Source organism: Taudactylus pleione, unplaced genomic scaffold (assembly GCF_031769625.1).
Source record: "Taudactylus pleione unplaced genomic scaffold, aTauple2 ptg000447l, whole genome shotgun sequence".
NCBI lineage: Eukaryota > Metazoa > Chordata > Amphibia > Anura > Myobatrachidae > Taudactylus > Taudactylus pleione.
Genome location: NW_028284849.1, coordinates 4,142,901 through 4,155,284, shown reverse-complemented (window position 1 = coordinate 4,155,284; position 12,384 = coordinate 4,142,901). Strand labels below are relative to the sequence as shown.

Sequence of the window (12,384 nt, the reverse complement as noted above, 5' to 3'; positions counted from 1 at the left end):
CATAGGTAGTCTGCACCATACACAGGGGGTATATACGATGTAACACATAGGTAGTCTGCACCATACACAGGGGGTATATATAATGTAACACATAGGTAGTCTGCACCATACACAGGGGGTATATACGATGTAACACATAGGTAGCCTCCACCATACACACGGAGCAATGATTTATGACAGGTAGACCCCTCGCACTCCATCATATAAAATCATCTGTGAGGGAATGGAAACCCCCCCAGGAGTGCAGTATGTACAGTGCATTAGGGCCTGAAAAGGAACAAGCTGTAAATGAAGGCCAGGTCAGCGCCCCCCCTGTCTGCGCCGTCCCCCTCCTCTGCCTGCACCACAGTTAATCCATAAATCAGATCAGAATATTATTTTCCTGGCTCCTGGGGAAAGAACCTCCTTTATGCAATTTGCTTTGCACAGAGCTGCTGAAATGCCAAATAATATTAGCATGGTAAAAGCGGGAAGCTATTCCCCCGACGCGCTGCTCTGGTCAGACAGGGATTAGCATGTTAAATATAAAGTGGAGGTTTGGAGACAGAGCGCTGCGTCTGCATGTTCAGTAGATGGAACTGCTGCACGCTGAGAGCAACGCTCCGTGCCCGGGAGAGTACTCTGCACTGTACAGGCCCACATCCACCTGCGCTATTAGCATTATTCCAGAAGTACAAAGGTTCAGGTCAATAAAACATATGCTTGCCGATAACGTATAATAGTCAGTTCTTACATCCAGAGATAAAGCACGGATTATAAAAGGTGGCATTCCTATGGGATCACATACTCCTCTCTGTGTACTAGAGCTTCATTCATGTCTGCCCTTCGGCATCTGGATTGGCGTAGCCCGCGCGTCCTGGTTTCCACCGTTAGCAGTCTTTCATTTGTGATGCGGATTTCTCCTGAAGTCAGATGGTGGCGTACCACGGCTAGCGGGAATAAAGACCTCCAAGCGTCTAGGGAACATATAGGTGCCATTTAAATCTTTATATTATAGAGGTCAGGGATTCCATGGAGGCAAATGTGTGCTCCATCCTGAAGGGACATTGATTACGCTTCGAGATATATTAGGCTTATTGCATGGGGAATATCTAATTATCAAAAATAAAAAAAACAGCAGAGGATAGTGTGTGACAGAGCATTACCGCGCTGTCCTCGTACGTTCATATACCAGAAAGACGGTTCGCCTGTGAGCGCACAGGCGATATGCCAGCTGTCAATCATCCCCTAATGGCTACACACAGCTGCACATCCAGGGGCTCCGGAATAGAAATCTGTTTTCTAGGTTCCTTGTTAAGCAAAATGCAAAACATTCTAACATCAACCACCTGCTTTGGGGTCCCGGAACGCCGACACTTGGGGTACCACAACAACGGCACGCTGACTCTCAGGGAGCGCCACTGGACTATTTGCTAGTTATTTACCCAAATACTCCCCTGGTTCCCCGTGCCAGCAGTCCCAAAGTCAGACTGTACGCTGCCATTATGCCTTACGCTACAAGCACTGTAGCTGTAGAGGGACCTGAGATCAATCTCAGCTGGAAGGACAGGTCTTCAATCAAGCTGAAGACCTGGGACATGGATTAACCCGAAGGTTAGGAATCTAGATCAGTGCGGTGCGGCGAGACTGATTATCGCTCAACAGGTCTCTTCTCCATCTCTCCATTGATGTTTGTGTGAAGCCCTAAAGGCTTGTGGGTGCTAAAAGCCCTGCCACTTCTGTCATATCGCTGGCACTGGATTAGCTTCAGACCTCCTCAATAGTCCCAAATTCTGTTGTCATGGAAACGGTGTCAACTGCTGCCTGCTTCACCCAGCGAGCAGAAGAGGGGAGGGCTGGGGGGGGTTTGGAGATATAAAGGTTGGAGAATAGGAGGTGGGGGGACAGCTCAGCGGACTAATTACTACAGAAACAGCAGACGATAGAGTGTGACAGAGCATTACCGCGCTGTCCCTAAGCTCCTGAGACATTTCGGATCACAGGGGGGAGAGGAGGAGGGGGGGTGAGGAGGACTTACAGGGGATTACTGTATGGATTTATATGTATTCTGTGGTATAATATGCTGATAGAGCTGCAAGTGCTGGACGTACTACCTCTCTACACACAATCCAGCCGAGCCAACGCAGTTATCACAAGGCATCGCACACTAATGACTGTAGGCAACGCTCAGCTGTAAATGTTATTTATTGTTGTTGTATGTCCTCATAGAACAGGACACGGAGATGGCAACTTTTTACCACACCGTGACCCTACGCTTCATTCTTATGTACTGGAGTCGCAATAATTACAGCACAAATATTTGCAGGGTATCCAGCACTAATAGCTGAATGCAAAGGCTACTGGTGATCTAGTACTGGGGTCGGGATTTGAACCGGCGGCTTTTAAGTAGGGATGTGCAGGCTCGGTTCTACTCGGTTCCGTTCGGTTCTTTTTACCGGATCTTATTGGGTTTCAGCTGTCACGAGTTTTGGATAGCCAATAAGATTCGGTAAAAAGAACCGAACGGAACCGAGTAGAACCGAGCCTGCACATCCCTACTTTTAAGGCGTTGGTATTTCATACCCAACCCGTACTTTATATATGTTATACATCAGATTTAATGGGCAGCTAAACAACAATCAACTATTAGCAGTTCTTATATTAAAAAAGAAAACTAAAACCCAACTGCTTCCCTTAAAGGCATCAAACACTTTAGTGCCTGCTGGTCACCCTCTCTTCATGTAGCTGTGGGATCTGCTGACATAGCACCATATTACACAGTGCCAACTAACCTACCACTAGGTTTTTTTAGACTGTGAGAGGAAACCTGAGTACCCAGAGAAAACCTACACAAAAGGGAGAACATACAAACCATACACAGATGGAACCCTGGTCAGAACTCCGCATTGCTATCCACCTGGAAAAATCTCCGGCCTTTCTTCCACAACAGGGATGTGCAACCGCCCTACAGCATGGTTGCCATTGCTCCGGGACCCCGAGTGTCAGCATGGTGCCGTTGCTCTGGGACCCCCGAGTGTCAGCATGGTGCCGTTGCTCTGGGACCCCCGAGTGTCAGCACGGTGCCGTCGCTCCGGGACCCCCGAGTGTCAGCACGGTGCCGTCGCTCCGGGACCCCCGAGTGTCAGCACGGTGCCGTCGCTCCGGGACCCCCGAGTGTCAGCACGGTGCCATTGCCCTTGGACCCAGAGTGTCACTGTTATAGGACCCCGGAGTGTCAGCATGCTGCCACTGCCCTGGGATCCCGAGGGTCATTGTTATGGGACTCCCGAGTGTCATTGTTATGGGACTCCCGAGGGTCATTGTTATGGGACCCCCGAGGGTCATTGTTATGGGACCCCCGAGGGTCATGGTTATGGGACCCCCGAGGGTCATGGTTATGGGACCCCCGAGGGTCATGGTTATGGGACCCCCGAGGGTCATGGTTATGGGACCCCCGAGGGTCATTGTTATGGGACCCCCGAGGGTCATTGTTATGGGACTCCCGAGGGTCATTGTTATGGGACCCCCGAGTGTCAGCATGCCATTGTAATACATATGAGAGGGGATCCCAAAAAGAGTTACTAAAGCCATACTCGGGTCACAACCCACCTCTGTACAAAAAATATCCTAATTGTAAGGCCACCCTAGTAAGTGTAGGAATAATTATGTAACCACAGGGATGTACTGGCCAAATATTTGTGCTGTTAGAATCTTCATTTCTTAGCTGTCAGTATAAACATTTAAGGGTTGATTCAATTAGCTGCATATTACCAGCGACTACGATATGCCGCACTTACGCCAGCTCCGTGCTCCCAGACACATAGGACAATAACCACAAGTCCGGCGGAACATTGGGCTACGAGGGGGCGAGATGTGGTGGTGTTTTTACACTGCGACACAGGAAACTAGACTCCCTCGCATCCAATTGAATTGACCCCTTAAAACACAACGCAATATGCTAATTTACGAACAGGCAATAGACATAACAAACTAAAAAAATATAGAATTAAACTTTTATCTACTTCTTATTGTACGACGTTCTCTCCCATCCTCTGTGCCCTGAACTACAAGGGAGTCACATTAACAACTCTGGAGATCAGCTGGTTCCATCAATAAGAATAGCAATGTTTTGCACTTAGAGAGTAAGTAAACCCACTGTGTAACATTAATATATGTCAAGGTCTGAATACTAATACAGAGTTAAATATGACAAAATAGGTTTATTAAATTATATTATTCTAAATATGTGTAGCATGCTATCAGTCCCACCTTGTTCCTGAAAGTTGACCTCTATAATACTGTTATGGGGGTCCAGATGAGTAAATAGAGCGTCCACATGAGTAAATAGAAACCCAAAAATTCCTGGTTGCAGCCTCCTAGGTAACAGGAACATTTCATGTATAATAGTGCATTTGCTATGCCTGGCAATTCCAGCAAGACTATGTTGGGCACTAAATTGTCTATTACATACAGGGTGACACTGGGAAAAGTATTTCACTTGCATCCGTCACCTATGAAAATGTTACCTTGTTCCCCATTAGCACTCCTGTAATAAGCTCAGTATCATTATGTATACACTACGTTGTGTGCATTGCAACATCAGAGAGTGACATAATGAAGGTAAAAAGTGTTTTGTAACGATGAAGAAAACAAAACAGTCTTCAGATTTAGTGAGACGGGATCTTATGTATAAAGAGTATCAGACTCTCGCCGGGGGAATATGGGGCAGGGTAATGCAGGGAGAAAATCCACTTGGGAGGCTATTACCGACTAGGCCGACATCCTTCAAATAACACATCAGAAGTACCACAAACAAGACATCTCCCCCCCCCCCCCTCCCCGCCACTGATCTGGCTGTCTAAATGACTCAAAATGATAGTGAATGAGATGCAATCTGAGCAGCGGGCTATCCATTCTGACTACTGAAAGGGGGGAATCAGACCTCAGGGAGTCAGCAAGGAATAAAGTCTCCAAGAGAAAAAAAGAACCATGGCACTTTGATACGCAGCAGATCACAGCCTCTCATTACCTCCTCCCTCTGCTCTTTTCCAGCCTTTCAAGAAACAGCCTCCTTTGAAAACGGCCCCAGGTAGCTGTAAAAAGCCATCCAGAGAGGCCTACCTGGGAGGTGCCGCTTGTAAAGGCGGGCGCGTAATTTCCTTCCCTGGTACGCGGCACAGTCTCGCAGCGCTGATAACGTACGGCTATTAAATAATAATGATAATCACACAGCTGATGGCAAAATGAAGGGAAGACAGACGAACGACATCTGCGTTAACTCCTTCAGGGCACCTCCAACATTAAACCTGGCTTTGGCTCTCATATAGGTGGATATTCTCTCTGGGGGGGGGGATACAACAACTGCACTTTCAATGACTGACCAGAAATGGGACCTGTTCAGTGCTGATGGCGCCTCACCCCGGGAAAAACCGCACTTACACCGGGACGAAACGCAGAGATCTCTGTAGCTCAGGGCAATCTCTCCCGCTCATTCACACTGTAACAACTCCAACAAACTAAATAAGCCCTGACCCTTGTCAGCAAGCTGACATTTAGCGCTGGCTACCGTGAGAACCAGCAGGAGAGGCTGCCATAGGGAACTGTGATCTTTGTGGCTGCTCTGTTTTACTATCAGTTTCATTATGGTTTCAGCGAGGGACAAAGGTCTACCTTAGCAGGGACATGATAAATGTTCCATGGAGAACCGAAACACTGACGTCCCCTGAAGAAGTACTTATGGGCAGATGACCCTACTCACAAGTAAGCGTTATCCTGATGCAGGAACACATCACCTATTTGGCAATCTCTCCCTTTCTCCTCCAGCCCTCCCCAGTGTATTTATCATGCAACCTTACTCTGCAGTTGTAAAGTGAAATAATAAAAATCAGGACAATAGAACGTTGTCACACAAAGGTGAACTCGTCTGTATTGCCAAGCAATCGCCATCGGTGCTGCCAGGCAATCGCCATCGGTGCTGCCAAGCAATCGCCATCGGTGCTGCCAAGCAATCGCCATCGCCTGCACACAGTGAATACTGACAATATCAATGGAGCCAATCCTGGCTGAGGGGTTACCACTGCTTCCTGGTGAATGGATGGGCTGCGTACTTGCTCAGTAGCCAACCTGGCAGCTTCTACTATACCTCATTGATGTCAGCGCCTAGGGAACGCACAGACTGGACCCTACGGTTAGCAGCAGACCTATAGGAAAGACATAACGGGCTCCTACTGTACATAGAACAGGGGACAGGTTCTCAGATGCGGAGAGAGGAAGAGATGCATTAGGCCGGAGGGCAGATCAGAACCTTCTCATCCGTTCTGGCTTACACCTCTGGCTGCGAGGACTTTCCATGCGCCCGCCACAAAGAATACAGAACTGTTCTGAAGCCGAGAGGGAATAACCAGCCACTAATCATGGCAAGAGGTCACAGCACTTACAGCTTTATTGCTCTGACTCTCAGGAAGGTGTCACTAGCAGTCAAATCCTAAGGTTTAATGATAGCTGTTGCAGCCGCAGAGTGGAGAGCGGGGGTTAATGGAAGAGGACGTTAGTGACTCCATTTTGCTGCCTGGCTGGGCACACACACACAGCTTCCCTGGCTGATCTCCTTGTACATCACTCAGCAAACACCTACTCATGTGTGACAGGCGTCTCTGTGGGAAGGGGTGGGGCACAGCTGGAGAATGGAAACCAGTGGCAGAGTCTGGTAAATGATGGGTGCCCCCCCCCCCCCTGCACCCATCTTTTATACAGCGCTGGATTCGCCAATCGCTCAATGTATTTAGGCTGTCTGGCATTCTGTATGTTACTTCAGCATGTGCCGGCTTCTCATCTCTTATTTACAAGGGAAATCACTCATCTCCTTCCATCGCCAAGTAACGTAACGTTGCTAATGGTTTTACTATTTGTCAGCCTTACCTGTCACTCAGTCCTGCCAGCAGTATGGAGCAGACAGGCAGAGACACGGAGTAGTGTCACCATGCCCGGGCGAGGACTCTTATATATGACAATCTTCCTTACCCATAGCCAGAGGCTGATGGTGGCACAAACTGTATATGTGGAATGTAAGGAGCGTGTATCCTCTTCTTAGTTATGGGGAACGTGTCAGGGAGAGGACACTGAACAATACATTGCTATAATACGTGATCAGCAGCTTGTGACTTGTGTTATTTATACATTAATATGTACTGACACAGCACCAGCCTGTTCCGCAGCGCTTCCAAGTGGTCCTTGCTCACAAGCTTACAATCTATGGAAGCACTGCAGTTACCATTGCTCCTACAAGAGGGAGAGGCTCAGTCCCTGTCACAGGGTGTGTGTCTGTGTGTGGGTGGAATGATCACATCATGGGATAGCCTCACTCCTCCCTGGAGAGCAGACTGACACCACCATATAGCCCAGACTAGGCGTGCATGGTATGGGGCATTAACCCATTCACTGCTAACACAGCAGCAATCTCAGGCCACCAGCTTCAGGTCACCAGCAGATTTGTCACTACAAACTTCATTGGATCGCCCTAAAAAGTATAGCGAGGTCGGAGATGTGCCTGGGACAGAACACATCATGGAGTGTCCATATTTTTGCCTCCAAGAGACTTTGCAGGAGGTTCTCAATAGGACTTTAATATGAGACTTCTAAGTGGATTTTGGGGACATTCTGATATGACGCATTTCACCCGGGAACACAGAGCTCTTATCCAAGTTAATTAACTTATGTTTGAAATATATTTTACATAACTGACTTAATTCAGACCAGGTTGATTCAATTAGCGGGAGCAGAGCAATGTGTCCCTGGTGAATTGGCTCTAAGTAATAACCTGCGGCCACAGTGGACCAAGCACCCAGGATTTAGCCTCAGGGTGCACTTCTGGTACAACAGCAGTCACCACTGACAGCCCACAGTGACTCCATAGCTTTCTGTTCAGTGGGACTAAAAATCCTACTCCGGGAAGACTCACAAGAGCACAGGAATGGCAGACAGAACACGGCCCACTAACGAGTGGTATTGAAGACCGCAGCAAACCACACACATGACACATATTCAATGCATGACAAACAGTCCGAGGTCCTGGAAGCACCCTGAGGTAGAAAACACAGACGCAGGGAGAACATACAAACTGCACACATATATGGGCAGAGTTATAGTACACGCAATGACCCCAGCACGGCGACACTGAGGTGAGTGTTTAGACATGCTCTATCCAGCACACAGGTAAATAGTCCATGACCTGGCTGACACAGACTCAACCACCTTTGCGCTAATTCATTAAGCGTCTCATAGAAACACCGATGTGCAATGAGAACTGGCGTCTTCTGACCTGGGAGGTGAAAGTGCTACGAACGCCTCACTAGTGACACCATGTAATGGGCAGTCATTACCACTGTATGGGGCGGGTGTAGCACTGGAGGATGAGCAGGATGTTAATGGCTTTAACACTTTGGTGACAGGGCTGCTCCTAGAGAAGCTCCATCATGTCACATACACTACGTGACTTGTATGCACCGCAGTTACCACACACGGACACAGAGGTGACAGAGGGCTGATGTATACATGAGCTCACCGCAGACCCCCAGGAAGGGGAACAAGGAATTGTAAATACACATGTACTGAGTGACACGGGCACACTCTATCACCTGCTAGTGAAGACCATTAACCCCTGATGTGCAGTGCTTCTTTCAGGAGAAGAGCAGATTAAATACCAGTGTCACCCGGTCGCTACACCAGTAAAAGGGACCTGGTCCTATGGTGCCGTGTTTCCCGCAGTGAATGGCGCACACACACACACATACGCACCGTGTGTAGCTATGCATGTGTGTGTATGTGTGACTATCAGTGTGTGCAATCTGTGCAGGAGAACAAACACTAAGTAACATTGTCACCCCCCCCCCAGAGGCTGGAGAGTCATCAGCCTCATCCACACACTTCAACACAAACATACAACAACCCTGGAATTAGCAGGAGGAGGATGTAGTAGTAGATAAAGTAACACACTGACACATATCCAGTGCTTCCTGTCATACAATGTTACATTAATATAAATAGCTCACAGAACTATTTCACAAAGTACGAAATAATAACTCATTTACTTTCCAATAATACATTGGTAACATAATCCTCTTATACTATCCTGTGAGGCGGCTGGCATCTCAGCACACAGCCCGGCGAGGAAAGGGTGTACATGTGAAACAAACCACACTGTCTGTGTGTAACAGACATTTCCGGAATAAGCAGCCCATGTACTAAGAGTGCATGAAGGCCACAAAACCACTGAGCATAAAACAAACTCTTATCTGAACAAGAAAAAAAATAGTACATTTCATTTTACTTAGAAGCAGCAGCTGTAAAAGAGATAGATGGCTGCAAGTGTCACATTAATGGCTGATCGTCACTAGCTCTTAACCTCATGTTTGCTGGGTAGGAATTGGGCAGCTCTAGAACCATCCGATGCTTTCTATGCAGCACCCAGAGGTCCTGTGGAGGATGCTATCCTGCAGAGCTGACACTCTAATGCCACCACATTTGACTCTTTGCCATTGCAGTCAAACACCAGAGTGAATCTGCCCTAACATTTAGCTGCCCCCCTGCTGACCGCTAAGGGCGAGGTAACCCCTGATTAGCAGTGACAGCTCCCATACAGGACGGCGATATGTATCAACCAGACACTTCCCCCCCGCACCGCCTGTGCTACAATGTATCACCCAGGGATGCGGGCAGGGGATCAGGGTGCGGTGCTCACAGCTGGCACATTATATATAATATATGTACATAGGTAGAAGTCCAGGTGTGAGAGGGCTGCGCCTTACCTGGCAAGTAGTACAGCGGAGGTTTTATCCCGAACATGATCGGTCTCTGGCTCAGCAATAAATAAGAGAAGGATCAGAGTCCCACCATGGTGCGGGGAGAGGTGCGAGGCATGAGGCTCCGGGCTGCTCCGGCACACCGCTCTCTGCGGCTCTTCCGTATTCTCAGCCTCCCAGCCCAGAGATGCGAATGGTAATGCCGGAGTGAGAGAGGCAGGGAGCTGCGGGGAGAGAGGGAGGGACGGGGGGAGGGTCTCACATCAGACAGCCCAGCAACCCCCCTCCCCTCCCGGCTCTTCATTCATTTACTAATATGAATGTCAAGGGCGAGGGTCAATGATTCCCTGTAACAGGGCATCAGGGATACAGGAGGAGGAGGAGGAGGGGGAGGTGGGGAGGGGGATATGTCTTGTTGCCAGGGAGAATGCACCTATTGTGTTCCCCAAGACTTGTGTGATTGGGGCGGGGAGAGAGGTAACAAGGCAATAATACTATCACAGAGCACTGCCGGCAATGGCATCATGTCAGGACCCCTGTCCTGTGTGCCCCTGGGGGGATTCTGAGCCCTGCCATGGCTGGGAGAGATAAAGGAGCAGGCTGAGCCCCCCCCCCCCCCCCCCCCCAGCAGTTATAGGGTTACACCAGTGTATGCCATAACCTAGATGTAAGGACAGGGGTGGGTGGGAGATGACCCTGATCTCATGTGTCAGACCCTAGCAGGGAGCCCCAGAGCCCACTGACCCTCACTAGCACTGCCTGACACGTGACCTGACCCTACTGCTGGCAGGATGGTCCCAGGTTACGGACCACCCAAACCAGGCAGGGGCATATATACAGTATAGGCACACAGCGCCTTATGAGAGGAATGACGGCTCATTATCTGGATAGAAGATTGACAATGTAACGGTCGACATGCTGAAATGGTTGACACAAATATGGTCAACACTTTTTTATATTTTTTAAAGGTTTTTCAAAATGTTTAGGGTTAGGGGCCAGGGTGCCTGAGGGGACGGTTAGGGTTATGTACTTGGGGGAGGGTTAGGCACCTGAGAGAGCATTAGGATTATGGTTCAATTACAAAAAACAACAACACGTGTTGACCTATTGCATGTCGACCCATGGACTGTCGATCTCTGACGTTGATCTTTTGTGCCACGCCCCCTTACAATACGCACGTGTAACCTGAACCTGTCCAGCTAAAGTAGCCCAGTGTGTGGCAGATATGGGGGGGGGGGGCTGGTACCTTAATCAAATGTATGTACTCTCAGGACAGTTTGGAGTTTCCTTCATCACCAGTGCCGGGAGACTACACAATGTCTGTACTCTCACCCTAAACGGGTCTGTCACACAGAAAGGTCACAGGGCGTTAGGCACCTGCCAGTGTGTCCGCTATCTGTAGCGCCCGTAACATCTGTGCTGCCATTATATGTGGACAATGAGCAGACAGAATAGGGACCAAGGCAGAATTACAGGCAGGATGGCCGTGGTGTGCGTATATCCGCCTGTATGTAGAGTTGTACGCGTGTGTACGTCCAGCCAGACCGTCCCCATTCATACGCTTGGTCTCACAGCATCTGTCTGCACACAGGTGTAATCAGACGCATGCACCGCTCTGTGTAGGCCGCAATTCCATCCACACGCCCTCTCCGCGTTACACCAGACTCTGTGTACACAAACCAGCTGTCCATCAGCCCCAACATATCCATTCACCTGTATAGGAGACGTGCACCTGTACCCTGGCGTGTGGAGGAGTGACCTCTATCATTACCAGGGCCGTAGCTAGGGTAGTGCGGCCGGTGCCATGGCACAGGGCACAGCAGGACAAGGGGCGCTGTTCAGGCCTGTCAATTTTCTGTTTATTATCATTCTCACTTGTAGCTTCCTCTTAATTCATCTCCTGGCCTCCCCTATATCTTCCCTGGCCCTTCCCCATGAGGCCATGGCCCTTTTTTGGGTGCGTAATGTCCCTATTTGAAAAATATGGGGGGCGCCGATGCTCTTTCTGGCACAGGGCACAAAAGACTCTAGTTACGGCTCTGATCATAACGTACAGGCAAACAACATTATTTCCCGATACATTAACATTTCCAAAGGCGTATACAGTCCAGCAATAAGCGCTGCACCACGGTTACACAAGTCATTTCCTAGTGTACGGTCTCATTCAGAGCAGGTTAGGCAGCTGGTGGTACTCCAGCAGTTGGGGGAAACCTGGCAGCTGGCAAGCCACATATTTCCTACGCCCGTTCTACAGGAATGTGGTTTAGTTTGCGCCTCGCTCACAACAACATTAATAGCGTGTGATACATGTGCATCGTGAGAAATAGGATGTGTGCCCGCTAGCTGCGCCCATACAGGCTGATGTGCCTGCACCAACACTGCCCTCAGAACATATGCTCCATGGCACTGGCCAAAACAATCTGCATTTAAATACACACAGCCCTTAAGTCAATATTTACTTCCATCCGGACACCTTCCTATGTGTACAGCAATACAGTGTTGACATTTGGGAAGGACTTTGAGCAGAACATGTCTCGGCTTTGTCCAGAATACGTACACTGCTCCGCACTCTAGTCACACTCACCTTTACACCTCTGGGTGACAGCGT

General features: G+C 49.0%; 1 protein-coding gene across 2 annotated transcripts in view; it reads right to left on the bottom strand.

Moving 5' to 3' along the window:
- GSE1 (Gse1 coiled-coil protein) overlaps positions 1 to 12,384 on the bottom strand; it is a 439,204-nt gene that overhangs the window by 108,030 nt on the left and 318,790 nt on the right. Inside the window, exon 1 of one of the 2 annotated variants that reach the window (XM_088448023.1) lies at positions 9,783 to 9,970. The exons of the other annotated variant lie outside the window; for it this stretch is intronic. Coding sequence (XP_088304149.1) covers positions 9,783 to 9,819 — 37 coding nt within the window. The 5' untranslated portion in view covers positions 9,820 to 9,970. Of the gene's footprint in view, positions 1 to 9,782; positions 9,971 to 12,384 lie in introns of those variants that run through there. 2 annotated transcript variants of the gene reach the window in all.